This window comes from Hippichthys cyanospilos, chromosome 8 (assembly GCF_059441005.1).
Source record: "Hippichthys cyanospilos isolate Australia breed blue-spotted pipefish chromosome 8, RoL_Hcya_1.0, whole genome shotgun sequence".
Taxonomy (NCBI): Eukaryota; Metazoa; Chordata; class Actinopteri; order Syngnathiformes; family Syngnathidae; genus Hippichthys; species Hippichthys cyanospilos.
In genome coordinates, this window is record NC_142376.1 from 22,301,918 (window position 1) to 22,319,340 (window position 17,423).

General features: G+C 39.2%; 1 protein-coding gene across 1 annotated transcript in view; it reads left to right on the forward strand.

The window, feature by feature from the left end:
- The window catches only part of pcca (propionyl-CoA carboxylase subunit alpha), a 67,892-nt gene extending 50,968 nt beyond the window's left edge, over positions 1 to 16,924 (forward strand). The window contains exons 11-24 of the mRNA XM_088421070.1: positions 1,168 to 1,262; positions 3,003 to 3,153; positions 6,573 to 6,716; positions 7,328 to 7,402; positions 7,521 to 7,589; positions 7,694 to 7,769; positions 7,860 to 8,073; positions 12,201 to 12,303; positions 15,175 to 15,273; positions 15,374 to 15,427; positions 15,662 to 15,802; positions 16,128 to 16,205; positions 16,297 to 16,381; positions 16,453 to 16,924. Coding sequence (XP_088277196.1) covers positions 1,168 to 1,262; positions 3,003 to 3,153; positions 6,573 to 6,716; positions 7,328 to 7,402; positions 7,521 to 7,589; positions 7,694 to 7,769; positions 7,860 to 8,073; positions 12,201 to 12,303; positions 15,175 to 15,273; positions 15,374 to 15,427; positions 15,662 to 15,802; positions 16,128 to 16,205; positions 16,297 to 16,365 — 1,368 coding nt within the window. The 3' untranslated portion in view covers positions 16,366 to 16,381; positions 16,453 to 16,924. The remainder of the gene's footprint in view (positions 1 to 1,167; positions 1,263 to 3,002; positions 3,154 to 6,572; positions 6,717 to 7,327; positions 7,403 to 7,520; positions 7,590 to 7,693; positions 7,770 to 7,859; positions 8,074 to 12,200; positions 12,304 to 15,174; positions 15,274 to 15,373; positions 15,428 to 15,661; positions 15,803 to 16,127; positions 16,206 to 16,296; positions 16,382 to 16,452) is intronic.
- Positions 16,925 to 17,423: the final 499 nt, after the last annotated feature.

A 17,423-nucleotide genomic window follows, 5' to 3' on the forward strand; every position in this document is an offset into this window, starting at 1 on the left:
GGCAGAGCGTCGTTTCACGCCACGTCTTCGAACGGGCAGCAAGGAGACCGCCAACACGATAGGAGCAGCCACGGACTTAGTGTCGTTGGACTCCAAAGGACCGGTCACACCATCCACGGCCACACTCACCTCTGTGTCAACGTGCGCCGAGTGTGTCACGGCAACGCAAACAGCGTCCATCCCGTGAGTCTGCCAGCACAACGCGACAGCCACAACTGGAGCACAGCACATGGCCCTCCATAAGACCGAGAAATTTAGAACAAAGGTTGTCAAGGCAAGAGCTGGTGTGGAACGCAACCTCTGCGAGCCGGAGACACTGGGCCGAGAGCGTACGCGAGACGCCAGCGATCGGCGAGAGGAACACGGCGTAAAAACCGCAACGGGTGCGTAACGCAGCCGGTACAGCGGGAGCCGGGCAATAGCCACCAGCCAAGTTCGCATGCGAAGCGCAAGCGACATGGCACAGGCTGAAATGGGGTAAAGACGGTTAACTGACGCAGTTGCAGGCGGGTAACTAGGCACTAAACAGCCGAGGAAACTTCATAGACAGGCAAAAACAAAGCACGACTTAATGGCGAGCACGCACACGTCAGGTCATGAACACCATGAAAGTCACCCGCCACCAAGTTTTAGCGCTCTAAGTATCAACAACAAGGAAACTGCATCGAAATTTACCCAAAAGAACACCGATAGCTCACAAAACAGCGCAACTCACCCCGCACAGCAAAGTCCCAGCAAGCGTTGCGCTCACCAGACAAGGATAAACCAACACAAGTGTCGCAGCCACCGGAGGGCGGACAGTAAACCGCAGCCCCGACTGACACAGTCAACGGGCTACAAGCGATGAAAGAAAATAAACTAGGAAACCGCAAAAAACGCGGTACTCGTATGGCATGCAAACCAACGCGCGAGAAGGTTCTGAGGGACAGACTACCAGGTGACGATGCCTTTTATATATGTCCCCGGTGTCATATACATGACGTTTTTGTTGGTATGCATTCTCGTCTTGCGCTTGCGCGAAGGCTTATTTTGTGCTTTTAGCACCGCCTCTGGCAGTCTGGAGGGGCGAAATAGAACTACACGTCATCACAAAGTAAAAGTTGAGTTTAGGAAATCCTATTTATTGTTAAACAAAGAACTCTTAAATGAGATGTACTTTTATCCCAGGTGCTGGCTGATAAATATGGCAATGCTCTGTGGTTGAATGAAAGAGAGTGTTCAATCCAGAGGAGGAACCAGAAGGTGGTGGAAGAAGCTCCCAGGTTTGTAAGAAAATACACATGGAATTTCCATAGGCAAAACAAAAAGTCACCACCTGTGGTGATGATTGACAATGATGGATTCAAATGAAGGACAAAATCCGCTGTTCCACCTGCTCATAGTCTGTTAGTGTTAAAATGTTTTCATCATTTAGCAGTCTGTTGTCAGGACAAATGAGTTTCCCACCTCTTGCATTTGAGATATAATATCCATGATAAACGTTCATGTCATTGCTAGTTTAGGCCAAATAACAAACAAAATTCAAATTGACATAATAATGTCAAATCAACAATCCCATTAAAATAATTTTACATAAAAACACACACAAACAGGTAGCAATAGAGCAATAGAATGCAGCAACGCGACACGTGACATTTCACTCATTTTGCAGAAGTTAAAAATAAAATTTGTTTTGGGGGAAAACATGAATGATGGCGGCAGGTTTGTGGACACCTGAAGCTATACAAACACGGGCCAGCTCAGCTTTTATTACAAAATCAGAGCCAAGCGAGAGCTCTCACCTGGCTTGTGGAATAATGGAGGAGGAACTTGGGATGCCTGCTACGTACAGTATTTACTTACCTTTTTACCATCTGGAACAGTTACTGTGCTAAGATAGTGATAGTTCAACATTAACAGCACACTATTTAGCACAGTATCGGGCACATGATATCGTCAAAACTTTTTTTCAGTCAGACGAACTTTGCTGCAAAGCGAGGTACATGCAATGCAACAATAAATAAATGAAGGCGCTGTAGGAGAAAAAAATAAAAAGTCAAACTCCGGTTGTCCGTTGTCACGATTTTACTCAAATTTGTTAAATTAAATTTGTTTGTCACATTCACTACAATCCTCTAAGTATTGAATTTAAATCTTCTAGTTTGAATTTCCTGGCCAAGAGCCAATCAGAGTGAGCTTGTCCCTTTGCTGTGTACCCATTGGTTGCTTGTACGATGACACAATGCTAAGCTATTGGCACTCAATTTCTTTATGTAAATCATATTTAAAAAAGCAAAATAACACACAAAAATCTCAACACTTTAGTCTAAACATGACTTTTAGCTTTTAGTCTGCACAATAATCCCACTGGGCAAGTTTGTGGACAGTATGCATTTTGATTAATGAAACCATGAGTCAGAAAGCCAGCACAGACTATGACACTCCCAGTAACCGAATGTCATGTATTTACTTCGAAAGAAATGAGAGCTAAAGTTTTAAAGGCCGTGAGCACAGCACTTGTGCCAAAAAATTACCTCTCCTGGTCTTTTAAAGCACAGGCTATAGACACCCATGTCAGTTGGGAGGCATTATTTCGCTTTTCATGATGTTCTGATTGAGTTCATCTATTTAATAAATTATAACCGCTTGATCAACCTTTATAAGTGACACCTCCTTTAGCATTTGTCATATACTGTATGTCTAAAGTTCACCTGTCACAAACACTGCAAGTAAAAATCAAAGTATTGCTGAGCTTGTATTCACGTTATTTGAATTCGCGCACACACACACGGACACACTCAAACCTTCTCCTTCCCCACTTCTATTTGAATGTAAGGTATGCCTCTGTGTGTACGGTATTTTATGTTGGCAGATCAAAAACCATCATGCGTCCAAAGTGAATAGCAGGGGTCAAAGATATGTAAATGTATGTTTTTGTTTTTGTTTTTTGTACTACACAGTGACTTCATAGTGTTTTCAATGTGTAAATGTTTTATTCATAATTTAAGTGTTTACTTTTCTAGTACTTTCCTGGACTCTATGACAAGACGAGCCATGGGTGAACAAGCAGTTCAGCTGGCTAAGGCTGTGCAGTACTCTTCTGCTGGTACAGTGGAGTTCCTGGTCGATTCTTTGAAGAACTTCTACTTCCTGGAGATGAACACACGGCTCCAGGTGAGATACTCTGAATGTGCTGTATATTGTAGATACTCTCGATGGCAAAAGTAAAATTATTTACCTCTGTATCAATCTTATTGGTGGAGAGTATACCTCCATATGATACATTCCCCTCCCGACATTTTGGAACATTTGGGCCAATTCTTTTATTTTTGCTGTAACTTTAAACAATAGGGTTCAATATAAAAAAGTTAAATATGAGACAAGAAGTCATCAGGTCAGCCCTATTTGCAGATTTGTCATTTAGGGACATATTTTAATATTGACATCACACCGTGTTCCAAATTACTATGAAAACTGTATTTGAGTCAAAATCTTTTTTTTTTTTTTTTGCCCATTAAACATAGTGTCTCAAGGCTCCGTTGATATAAATCTCAGGCTCCTGTGATAAATACGTAGTTGAGCCCAGTTAAAGGAATACTTTTTAAAATTGATGTTCCACATTATTGAGCTGGCCACAGGTTTCAACCAATATGGGAAAGAAAAGCAATCTCTGCTGCTGAAAAGCATTAAATAGTTCACTACCTTTCTCAGGGTATAAAAACATTGGATATTTTCAAAAAACATGTGTGGAAATGTGTTGCTAATTCAGAGCATAGGCAGGTTCGTTCAGATAAAGGCAAAAACCAAAAAGTTTCTGTTCGCCAAATTCACCTGATGAACAGAGAAGTGGGTGGGCAACAGTGTCACAGCACTGGGATGGTTTAGGTCCTACCTGTCACACCGGACGGTCTGTGTCAGCCTGGGTGATTCTGTGTCCTCCACTACTCCTCTCATGTGGGGTCCCACAAGGCTCTGTGCTTGGCCCTCTTTTATTTTCTGCTGCCACTAGGCTCCATTTTCAGGAAACATGGCATCTTCTTTCATATGTTCCCCTCAAAAAGTCTAATTCATAATCTATTAATCCACTGCTAAAGGGTGTAGAGCACCTTATAGGTTGGATGGCGCGGAACTTTTTAAATTTTAATGAGAAAAAGACTGAAGTCATGATCTTTGGTGGTGCTTCTGAGACACCCCCCTCAGTTGACCTGGGTCCCTTGGCGCAGTTACGTGTCCCAATTGCAAAACATCTTGGGAGTAAAAGTGGATGCTGATCTTCAATTCGGCAACCAAATTCAAGCTGTGGTGCAGTCAAGCTTTTTCAGTTGAGGCAACTAGCAAAAATGGAACAAGTCCTGCAGAGAAAACAATTTGAAACAGTAATTCATCCCTTTGTGACCACTCGATTGGATTACGGCAATGCACTTTATTTGGGGGTTAGTGGGTCCTTCTTTAGTTGCCTGCAACTGGTTCAAAATGCTGCTGCACAGCTTTTAACTGGCGTAAATACATATGAGCATGTTTCGCCTATTTTAGCTTCACTCCACTGGCTGCCTGTCCATTTTAGGATTCGTTTTAAAATATTCTTATTTGCTTTTAAAGCCTTGAATGGCCTTGCCCCACTTTACTTAGCTGACCTGCTGCACCCGTATTCCCCTAGCCGTGCTCTCAGGTCAGCTGACCAGCTGCTCCTGAGAGTGCCTAAAACTAGGCTTAAGCTCAGAGGCGATCGAGCATTCGCCATCGCAGCTCCAAAACTTTGGAATGATCTTCCGTTGCATGTTAGACAGGCCTCCTCTTTATTTGTTTTTAAAACTCTTCTTAAAACTCACCTTTTCTCTATGGCTTTCGACACCTTGCAGAGTATTGACTGATTGTACTTGATCTTATTTTATTTATTTTACTGTTTTATTGTGTTTTTATTGTGTTAACTATTTATTGTTTTATTTTTCCTATACAGCACTTTGAAAACCTTGGTTTTGTTTAAAATTGTGCAATATAGATAAAGTGGATTGGATTGGATTGGAAGTTGCTAAAAGGCCATTGCAAAGCAACAAAGAGGTATTTGAAACCACTGGTGCCTCCGGAGACCCACAAAGCTCAAGTTGTAGGATCCTCAAGAAGTTTGCAACTGTGCTTAAAGCTAATATTCATCCATCTCTTAACAGTGCTCACAAGCAGATATGGTTGCAGTGGGCTCGGGAATCCATGAGGAGTAGTTTTCAAGAGTTTCGTTTTGCGATGAGTGCTATGCAACCTTAGATAGTCCTTTTAAGGTCCATGACGGTGGGAAAATGACTTCTGCAATTTATGTAGAGTTTCTGACTGATTATTTTCTTCCATGGTACAAAAAGAAAAAATGTATCTTCCAACATCTTCATGCTTGACTGCATATCATTCTGCAAAGAACACCACCGAGTCACTTGCTGCTATGGGCAGAAAAGAAGATGGTGCACCATCTTAACCTGACCTCATCAATCATCAAGTATTATCAATCAAAAGATCTATCAGGGTGGGATACAGTTTATATCCAAAAAGCAGCTTTGCAGAATGCTATTGTAACTCCCTGCAAAAAAAAAAAAGGTAAAATTGTTTGTCAGGTTCATTTGTCAGACATTTGTAAGAAACTGTACACAAAAAAGGAGGGACAAGGCAATCTTCCCAACTCATGCATGAGGGGAGCGAAGAGGAACTGGCCAAGGACAATTCTACTGCGCTCTGCCAATCTCTCCGACTCCCCTTACTTTTATTTGATACAGAGATCCCTAATTACACGAAGGTCCCGGCCCTCAAGGGGCAGGAAAAAACGCAAGTCTATGGCCGGGACCTTGTGTACTTGTCCGTCTATGTGTGAGCATGTGGGTGAGAAACTAATGCATGTATGAAAAAATACGTAGCGAAACATTCTGACAATGCATAGCAAAAATATCGATGAGAGTCACAGCTGCAGGAACGCTCCAACCGGCAGGCTTGAGTGGCCTTCCTTCTGCTTGAGACGAAACAATGACAAGGCGGTTCTTTTTCCCACGAAAAGTGCACTCACTCTCCCATTCTCTCTGTAATTTCCCACAAACAGTGCACTCATTCTCCCAGCATACTATCAACAGTGGTATATTTTATAGATTCATAATTGGATGATGTTATACTGATAATTGTAATAGCTACTATCCAAAGCGCAATCATTCACACAGCAAAGTGTTTCTTCATTGCAAGCATTAATATTTTGTAGCAAATGTATAATCACTATATCTACAACTATTCTTGCAATAATTATTCTAACACTGTTCAAGAACTCACAAGTTCAATGGATGCAAAGCATATTAAACTGTTCAAGATTTGATCAATGAAATTTAATGAAATTTGAGTAAAACTCTTTAAAAGTTAGAGACTTTAAATTTTATTCAGATTTACATTGGCTTAATATTTTTTGTAAATTTAAGTAACATGTCCTTTGCATAATAATTTGGAACAAAGTGTATATTTTTCATGTTTTTGTTAAATATGCTGTTGGTTCAAGACTGAAATATGACCTGTTTCCATCTCACACTACAATCCTACTTTGCCTTAACCACTGTTGTTTTAACTCTGGGCCCTAGGTTGAACATCCCATAACAGAGTGTATTACTGGTCTTGACCTCGTTGAGCAAATGATTCGAGTTGCCAAGGGTTACCAACTGCAGCACAAACAGGAAGATATCCCAATAAACGGCTGGGCTGTTGAGAGCCGCGTCTATGCCGAGGTTTGAGTGGCTCATTCTTAACATTGTTGCTTTAAGTGTTGAAGTTCTCAAAATGATCTTTCAAAGAAACACTTTTAAAGTTTACAGTTTAAAAAAATAGTTGAATCTTCTCCTGATCACTGACTGAATCAATATTGTCACTTTGGCCCTTTGATGACACTTCACATTTCAAATAACATTATTTAGTTTCTGTTAAAACATGATGCAGTTTGCAAAGACAGTCTGAAAAACTGACGTTGAATTGAACACAGGTTACTAGTGTGGCTAGACTTAGAATTTGCCACTCAATGGATTAACCCATCTTGGAATTATTTTCACTTGTGACATTTACTTCTGGCATAAAAGGCTAAAATCATGCGCAAAGGTAATTGTTCCGTGGTTCTAATTTTGAAAGCAAGGCTGTCCAAACCCTTCGCAAAGAGTGGCAGATTTGTGAGGTGAAAATATGTGGGGGTCGACCACTGAGCTTTCAGATGCTCATTACCAGTCACTTTGTCGTAGGTTGCATGTTTTGTATGGTCATGCATTTTTAGAATGAATTCCTTAAAAACAGTTTAATCAGATTCTCTGATTAAACTAAGCAAACACAATTGTTTTCTATTTCTATGTAGGACCCTTACAAGTCATTTGGTCTTCCTTCCATTGGAAGGTTGTCCCAATACCAAGAACCAACCGATCTCAACAACGTAAGTAGTGAGTTTATGAAACGTCTCCCATTGTTGCCATACAACCTCATTGAGACATTTAATCCTTACTCAAATACAAGTTTTCACATTTTGAGATAAATCAATTTGTCACTGCCAGGTCCGGGTGGACAGTGGCATCGAGGAGGGAAGTGACATAAGCATCTATTACGATCCTATGATATCAAAGGTTAGCCAATTATTTTATCGTAGAATTTACAAATGTGTGTGTTATAGTAACAGTGACGAAGCACACTCATATAGATTCTCATTTAATCTGGTATATGTTTGAAGTTAATAACCTATGGTGCTACAAGAGCAGAAGCTCTTGCCAAGATGGCGGATGCTCTGGATAACTATGTCATCAGAGGTAAGCCAATACATTTTCATTTTGAACATCCAAAAACACAATTTCTTTCATATATTTTGTTGCTATAATGTCATTTGTTTTTGCTTCCAGGTGTAACTCACAACATTCCACTCCTGAGAGAAATAATCACCAATGCTCGCTTTATTTCTGGCGACATTAGCACCAACTTCCTGCCAGAGATATATCCTGATGGCTTTAAAGGTCACCAGCTACTAGTGGAGCAACAGCAGGAACTGGTAGCCTCAGCAGCAGCATTGTACATAACAGCCCAGCTCTGTTCTCAGAATGTATTGGGAAATTTGAGGTGAGGATCCCAGTATCTCACATATTATGTCGTTTCATCATTCCTGTCCAATTACAGTCAGGTCAATGAAGTGCCTTCCCGCTTTATAACTTATGCAAAACCAGACATTTTCAGACCATTTTTTTTACACATATGCTTGGGGAAAAATAATAAGTACTGTATTGTACCAGGAAATGAATGTTCGGGTTCCATGTGATGTATGAATATGTGTTTGGCACAACAAGTGATTGGACTATTGGTTATTCAGTTATATTGCCTGGTGTGTCTCGTTCCCTTACCAATTCACTTGCAAGGAAAAGCTAAAAGGCCTAGAGTTTATTTCAAGTGTAGTATAAGTGTAGTCATTTAGAATCTGGTGAAGTCATCTCTCACCCCTAGTAGATGGCGGAAGGGTGGCTACTGTCACAGGAGATTTTGGGTAGAGGTGGGAATCTTTGACTGTCTCATGATTCGGTTTGATGCCAAATTTGGGGTTTCAGATTCAATTAAGAATCGATTTTTGATTCAAAATAATTCGATTCAGTTAAAAATGATTTCTGCCTCAAAGTGCAAAGAATCGTCATACTACTTCAGTCTGCTTTGCAAGATAGAATAACAAAGGGAACATTTGATTTTACATTGTTTTGATTCGTAAGGAGCACACCTTTTTCCAGAAAAACATGTGAACAGCAACTCTGAAGTTAGCTTTAAATTGTATAGCTTTTAAACATTATGAAATAATTAAGTGCATATAGATCACTAAAAAATGTAGAACAAGATACATTGTCATTTTCAGAGGTAACTTCAGTTCCATAATCATCTTTTCCTCATTGCAGCTTTTCCCTTCAAGGGTTCCCACAGCGACGTAACTGTCTCCATCAAACCCTGCATCCTCTTCTCTCACTCAAACTACCTTTATGTCCTCTTTCATTACATCTATAAACCTGCTCTGGTCTTCCTCTCGACCAGAGGTGTCGAAACTCGGTCCTCAAAGGCTGTATCATGATCATCTCATCAGCAATCTCAGCAGAAGCCTGGTAACGATTCTGATCATTCAAATCAGGTGTGTCAGGGAAAGAAACCTGGAAAACATGCAGGACAGCAGCACTTGAGGACCGGGTTTGGATACCCCTGCTCTAGACCTCCTGCCTAGCAATTCAAAATTCCGCATCATTCTACCTATGTATTCACTATCTCTTCTCTGGACATGTCAGAACCATTTCACCCTGTCCTCTTACTTTTTCCCCCAAAACTCTAACGTGCTGTCCCTCTGATGTATTCATTCCTGACCCTATCCAGCTCTGCCTCCTGTCTTGGCTGGCTGAACAACATCACTGGTCTCACTACAGTCAGTCTTGTTCGTCTTTCCATTCATTCGAGCTCAAACTCTTCTATCACACATCACACCTGGCACTTTTCTCCAACCATTCCAGCCGGCCTATACATGATTCTTCTTCACCTCTTTTCCAATTTCTCCATTGCTCTGGACTGTTGACCCGAAATACTTAAATTCCTCCACCATATTTATCTTTTCTCATCTTCATTTTTCTACTTGGGTCCCTCTCATTCACACACTTATAGGTCTTGCTGCAACTAATCTTCATTCCTCTCTTTTCCAGGGCAGACCACCACTCTAGCTTCCCCTACACCTGTTGCCTACTCACAATGTCATCTTCACACATCATAGTCCATGCAGATTCCTCTCAAATCTCATCTGTCAGTCTGTTCATCACCATAGCAAAAAAGAAGAGGCTCAGATCTGATCCCTGATACAGTCCCACCTCCATCTTGAACTCTTCTGTCACACCTACAACACATCTCACCACTACACATTCTTACTGTCCTTATACATGTCCGGCACTGTTCTAACATACTTCTATGCCACTCCGGACCTCCTCATACAATACCACAGTTATTGTATGAGGACAGCCTGTCATGAGCTTTCTCCAGATGCACAAAGACACATTTAAGTTCCATCCCACCTTTTATTTAACATTTCTCTACTTTTCTATCAACATCCTCAAAGCGAATACTGCATCTGGAGTGTTCCTTTTTTGGCATGAAACGATGATGCTGCTCACTAATGCTCACTTCTGCCCTAAGTCTAGATTCGACAACCCTTCCCATAACATCAATGTATTAAGTTTATTCCTCTGTAGTTTCCACACATTACACATCTCCCATGTTCTTAAAAATGGGCACCAGCACGCTTGTACACAATTTGTCAGGCATCTTTTCACTATCTAAGATCCTGTTAAACAACCCAGTCAGAAACTTGACTGTTATCTCTCCAAGGCACTTCCTTACCTCTATAGGTATATCATCAGGGCCAAGTGCCTTTCTACTCTTCTTCCTCTTTAGTGCACTCCTCTCTTAATCCTTACTAATCTTTGCTACACCAATTTTCACAACAGTCACCTCTCCTGCTATTTGTTCTCCCTCATTTTCCTCATTCAACAAGTCTTCAAAGTATTCTTCAGTCGGAACGTTTGAAAAGGGAGTTGAGTTATCATTGTTAGTTATCACATTTACATGTATATATCTATATACATATATGCTACTTTCAAGAAGTGTTTTATGTGATATCGCTTGCGGTAGGATGTGAGCAGTCTATCAAGCTGGAGTGTGGGTAAAAAGGCGAACCAATCAAGCTTTTGCCCCCTTCCAAACAATTGAATCGGCTGTCTGGGAGGTTTTCGGCTTTCGAAAACGAGCAGACGACTAAGCTATGAGCTTGCTGAGTGATTGAGTGAGGGAGGGAGGGAGGGAGGGAGGGAGGGAGGGCTTGTAAGGGGAAAAAAGACTATTGTCAACATAAAATTGGATTCCACATTTCGCTATTTATATATAGCTATATGTAACTGATACACATAATAGTTGAATGAACTATACTATCACTCAATGGTAGTTTATTTCTAATCAATCTTTTTTTTTTTTTTAAATAGACAGTGTTCCCTCCTATTTTGCGGCTAATGGGAACCGAAACACCCCCGCCCCGCGAAAAGTGAAATCTGCGTAGGAATTTTATTGCAATTTATATACCAGAATTTGGATACTAGGATTTTTAAAATGTGAAAAGTATTTATACTTTACATATTCAAAACAAAGATTACATCAGGACACATAATTACTGAAATCTTTAATTCTTTAAGTTTATACAGTAACTGGACTGCACGTGCAGGTTTTATCTGGCCCTTTTTTTTTTTTTTTTTTTGAACCGGTCCGTAGGCTTTCTGCGGCTTGCAGGTGTTTACACACACCAATACTGAATTTCCCACAATGCTGCTGTAGCACGCTCAAGCTGTAAGCGGCTTCACTTTATTCAGAAATAATTCAGGTATCCATTTATTGGTAAGCTAAACCCGTTCATCTGTTTGTGTTTGATCTGTTTTTTTGGTGCCGCTTCTGGCCGCTGTTGATATTTAATACATAGTGAGTAGGATGATATGGTTTTAAGAGCAACCAGCAGACTTGGATGCTTTTAAATAACCATGACTTTTAAAATTGTGATACAGTATATTGCCAATCTGGTTATCATCCCATGCTTGGTAGAGCAACAATTATATTTTGTAAAAAGGAGCTTGATCACCACGGAAGCAGCTCAAGTTAAGCCTGTTAAATAAAACCAAATGTGTCAACAGTCACAGCGAACAGCAACAAATGCACTGTTGTAGCCGGCCATAGCAAAGATCTTGGCCAAATTAGCCGCAAAGCCCCTGAGATTAAACAATTCTGTGACAGACAAGATGGACAACATTTTATTTGAATGCCGTTTCTAATTATTTGGTAATTGAAAAAAATTCCTCGTGATAGTTGAAGCTAAAGGTTGCAGCAAGTAAATGGGACTAGTTTCTAATACAGCGTGAGGTAAATACAATTGTATCTGTTAAATAAATTACTGTTTTGTTTTTGTATTTCAATCTTTTGATCTGACCCAATCACACAATATACTGTACAGTACGTAAATAAAAGAAAGTCTGGGTGAGGGTGTTTCACAGATTTTTTTTATGTCAGATTAAAGTGAGATTTCTTACATTTTCTTACAGATTTTATTGTTTTGTTTTTATCTCTTGACAGCACTAAAATTACTATAAAGTGTTGCTATACTAGAAAGAAGCAGATCGATCTGTTGTATGTTTTCATTGCAGGGTACCATCAATAAATATAGAGAGTACGTGCTGGGAGCTATGTGCACAGCTAGGAGAGCGATGGCATTTAGTGGAAGTTAAGAAATCTGGAGACAAATATTTGGTGAGTCAAGTATGTTTTGCCGTAATTTATCAACATGATAAATTATAATGCAATTGTATTTGATGAAATGCAAACTTTATGGTGGCCCTGAAGTGCAAAACAAAATAACCAACTGTGAAACCTTAACATTTCTCAAAACATTTTAACAAAAGACAAAACAAATTAACATTTCACAAAACAAATTACTAGAAGAAAAAACAGTTTTACATTTCAGAAAACAAATTATTGACAATTGACAATTAAGACAAACCGGAAAGACTATGGACCATATTGCTTTCTGCTGACAGAAAGAGTTTGAAAGTCATGGCGGACCAGAGAGAGCGACGTTTTGAGCTGCTTGCTACAGGGAGTTTTTTACCATACACCAACACCATTGTCCACTTTTTTCTTTATGTTTGTAGGATGAAAATAAAGTCAAATATCAACATCTCTTGACCACTGCTGGGTTGATTTGCCGCAACCCCCCCCCCCCCACACACACACACACACACACACACCTCCAGATATAATGTACATACTCATGTATGTTGCTTACGTATACTGTTGAATGAATTTAATGAAAACTTTGAAGAATCATTAAAACATTTTATTCATGTGGTCAAATAATGCATTTGACAAATAGCGGCTCAAACCTTAAAAGAAATCCAATTAGTGCAACCATTTTTGAGTACACCTCAAATGGAACAATCAGTTCAAACTGAAATCATAAAGAGATATGAAGTAAACCTATTTCATTTGAAGTCCAGCTGTTCCACACCTGCATTTAGAAGTCGAAAGACTTCAGCGAAGGCTATGTCCACCCGTCCCTCGATTTGAGCTTGCCTTTAGTAGCTCTTTGAGCCTCAGTCTTCGCACCCCAATGTGCATTTGAGGCGCTCCCAAATATGGCAGCGTGATACAATTAAAAAACATGAGCTGCGCCCTTTATTCAGTAGCTCAAAATATCGCGCTTTATATGTTCCGCCACGACTTATTGTGTATTATGCCATCCAAATAAATAACAAAATTATCTATTAGATTTTCCTATCTAAGTGTCACTACAAAATGAAAATTGAGTGTTTAGAAAAATCGAATACACAACTAGTCTCATCTCTTAAATTTGAATATTAACTAATGTTAAAAATGCCAGTAATAATTACATTTTAAGAATTCCAATGACTGATTTGTGCTCATCACTGTCTCGTGGATCACATTTCCAGTTGTGTTTTAAAGGAAACAAAATATGTGAAATAATTTACCTCTGTGAAATACAGCATTGAGATCAAATATCTGTTTCCGGAGGATTGTGGCCAAGATAGCTCAGGTAATACTGTACATTGTATCTCCTAAAAAGGCTGTTTGTTCAGTGACGGACGTTATTAAAGCTAAAATGCATCAGGTATCACTTTTGGTATTTTTTTTTTTTTTTTAATGTTACAGAAACTAAATCTTATTTGCGCCTGATGATCTGCCTTCACTGCAGCTCTGGCAGCGGGGGAGGGCTGTCTTTGATTGATAGATAGAAATGAGTTTACATGTGTTCATTCAGCATAATCACATCAAACTTCATGCCCTTGCATATCCTGATTTCAGAAAATGTTAAATCTGTCACAGGTAGTCAAACTTGATACAAAAATAAAATAAACATAAAAATTAAGTTCTTAATTTCTTTTTTTATATATTTGACAAAATAATCTTTTTTAGGTCGTAAAAATGTTATAAATGCAACCACAATAAGATAGAAAATATATGGAAATGTGCAAACATATAAAAATACCCCATTACCCCATTTTCTTTTTTCTTTTTTTTGCGACAAACTCTTAAAAGAACACCCTCTCAGACGCACAAACAGTAGTTTAACAACATACATTACTGACACAATCACATCTCCTTACTTTTGAACCAGATCAAGATACCCTTAAGAAAACGGTTCTAGGCATTGTTTTCATCATCAGTCAGGACAGCGTCTTGGGCAAAAAACATAAACCAATTCCAAACGTTGTCAAACAATTCTCAAGTGGTAAGTCCTTAGAAATTTGATTTTTCTCAATTTGCTTCATTATAGGGCTAAACCATTAAGTGTATTTGCAATATAATTGATTTTAAAATGTGTGATTTTGTACTTGCTTTACATTGCACTACTTTATCATTAGGCTGCTATGCCAGCTGTCAACTGCGCTAGTAAATATCTAAAATGCTTTATTTCATTTATAATCGTTATTTATAATTGTATTTACTCTGATTCGAGATTAATTTAAAATGTCCCAAAATCGATATTATAGATAAAAAGAAATTAATCCTCTTCCTCTCAGCTACGTTAGAGGCGTGCTATGTCATGATGTCACCACACAGCTCGTTCTGGAAGGTCAAGCTTGCGCACGAAAACAAACAGTTCAACCGGCCTGTCTTTGTTGAAGGCAAACATTACAGCCCTTACAGTCTCATTGAAACAAGGTGTTCATCTACATGTTGCACGCACCTGGGCCAATTGTGGTATGCCTCACCATGCCGCTTTACAGACATGAAGAAAAGTTGGCAGTGCCTTGACCCAAATGGCTAATGGAGTTTAAAAAAAACAGACATTTAACCCCTGTTTGGATGAACTCCCTTCTACGTTCAGACTCCCGTATGCCTCAGTCTTGGGCAACTGATCAAAGCAGTTGCCTCCATCTTTGCCCTCCATTTTCTTTGTCTGACAAATCATTGCCGGATTCTGAATCATAGGCACTTACTGGCTCATGTAATTGTTGGCCCATTTCTTCTTGACTTTCATCAGAAAACTCAATTTTAGTAATTACAAAAAAAAATCAGGCATATAATTCAGTGGGGTAAGGAATGGCCCTGTCAGCACAATTGCCACTATTGTTTACAGAGTTGATTTCTTCTCCATAGGTGCACGTGGATGGAGAACACGTGGATGTCCATGGGCAGTGGAACTTGGCTTCTCCGCTATTACCACTCACTATCAATAATAAGCTCAGGATGTTACAGGTAACGAACAAAAAATACATATAATAGTTAACAAGATATATAGATATTTAGATTTTTTTTTTAATGTCTGTGTTCACAATGGTATCATATTTTGGTCTAGTGTCTATCCCGAGATGCTTCAGGACACATAGTTCTACAGTATCTGGGCACATCGGTAAGGTTGTTTAAAGATTGTATGAATTTGGTTGTGATATAAGACTATATACACAGGCTCTGGTAAGCACATACCTGATTAAAATATTAGCTTGTCAATCAGTCAAACTTCACCACAGGGAAGCTATCTCTCTGATGTGAGTTGGATTCAACGTGCCATGCTCAAATATTTGCTCATGCTTAATTAATGCCATCTTTTGTTCTCATTGAGGTAGTTTATTTATTTATTTTGCAGTTCAAGGTGCGCATTCTAACCAAGTTGGCTGCAAAATTAAACTCTTACATGCCAGAGAAAATTGCTGAAGATACCAGCAGCATCCTGCGGTCACCAATGCCTGGCACTGTAGTGGCAGTTACTGTTAAGCCTGGAGATGAGGTAAAATGTGATGAGTGCTTTACAGTATGTGTACATGTTATGTAGGATAACACTGGCCAAAGCGAAACTGCTCTGACTTTACATTGAACCTGGGGGTCGTAGGTGGAATTGACATCAAAATGTAATTTACCCTCTACTTTTTCAAAAACAGTTTTGGCCATCTTTTCCTTACTGTCCAGAAACGATGTTACAACAATAATTCACGAAGATATGAAAAGCACTACGATATTTTTAGGGGGGGGGGGGGGGGATATACTTGGACGATTTTACTTTTTTTTTTTTTTTTTCCATTTAGTTCATAGTTTCTCTTTACGTGGACTTGTAGGTTGCAGAAGGCCAAGAGATATGTGTGATTGAAGCCATGAAAATGCAGAACAGTATGACTGCTGTCAAACAAGCAAAGGTCAGTGTAACTATTTAGTGAACATTTTTATAGCCACCATTGGATGAAAGGAATGCTCAAATGTAGTTTACTTCTCTTAATACTGTCTCAGATTAAGCGTGTCCACTGTGAGCCAGGAGAGACGGTTGGTGAAGGAGATTTGCTTGTGGAGCTTGAATAAATCAAGCAATAACATGGTATTTGGTCCACTAGAGTCCGTAATAGATGATCAATGCTGGAAAATTTACTCTACCTTTTGTCACCACAGGGTCCCCTGCAGAGAGTGATGTCTTCAAGCGTTACAATGCAACCGAGTAAAATTGTATTCTATCAATCATTTATTTCCTGTTTGGTTTGCAAGCTTTGTTACAAGAAATTTGCTGTTATTGTTTATTATTTTCACATGTAATAAAATCATCTCATTTCTGATCCACCTCAACATTAGATCACATCTGCACTACCGTAATTCTCCAACTATAGGACACACATTCTTTTCGCAAAAAGGAGGCCAAAAGTATGGGTGGGATGAAAAAACAAAAAAAAGCCCATACACATATAGCAAATAGGGCAAAACTGAGACATTTACTGCCCGTTTGCAAGAACGCCGGCTACCTTGAGGTAGCGGAGTTTCAGAATTGGGTTTATCCTGTGGCGTACACTTGGAGAGGGGTTTCTTCTAAGTTGTGTATATGATCCAGATGAAAATACCTGGAAATAAAAGATGAAGATAAGTAAAGTAATTGTTGATCTGTTGTCTCATATTTGTCTTTTGACGTCAAACTGAAATGTTTCCAGTCTACAGGAAAAATAAAGGAATTTGTTTCGCTGTTCCAATACTTTTGCAGGGGACTATAAGACAATTCTAACCAAAAATCTGTCATTTCTACTTACTATTACAAAATTATCATGACTTAATTAGGAGCAGTTTGTACTTATAGTATTACTGGTAAAGGAGTCATCATGAAGCAAACATGTTAAGATTATTTTTTATACAAATTTTGGAATTCTTCAATGTGCTTTGCACTCCACAGGTCTGGCCGTTCATTTTTGATTTCTACAAAATAAAACTGAATTAAAAAATGATGCCTCTCGCTCAACACTATTGTGATCACAACAGTCATCAGCAAGACATGCCCACCTCTCTTTCATTAACAGTCTGTTTCACCAAGTGGAAATATTTTGAGCAAGATGAAGAATACAGGATATTAGTGAATTAAATACTATAATTCCCCAATATAA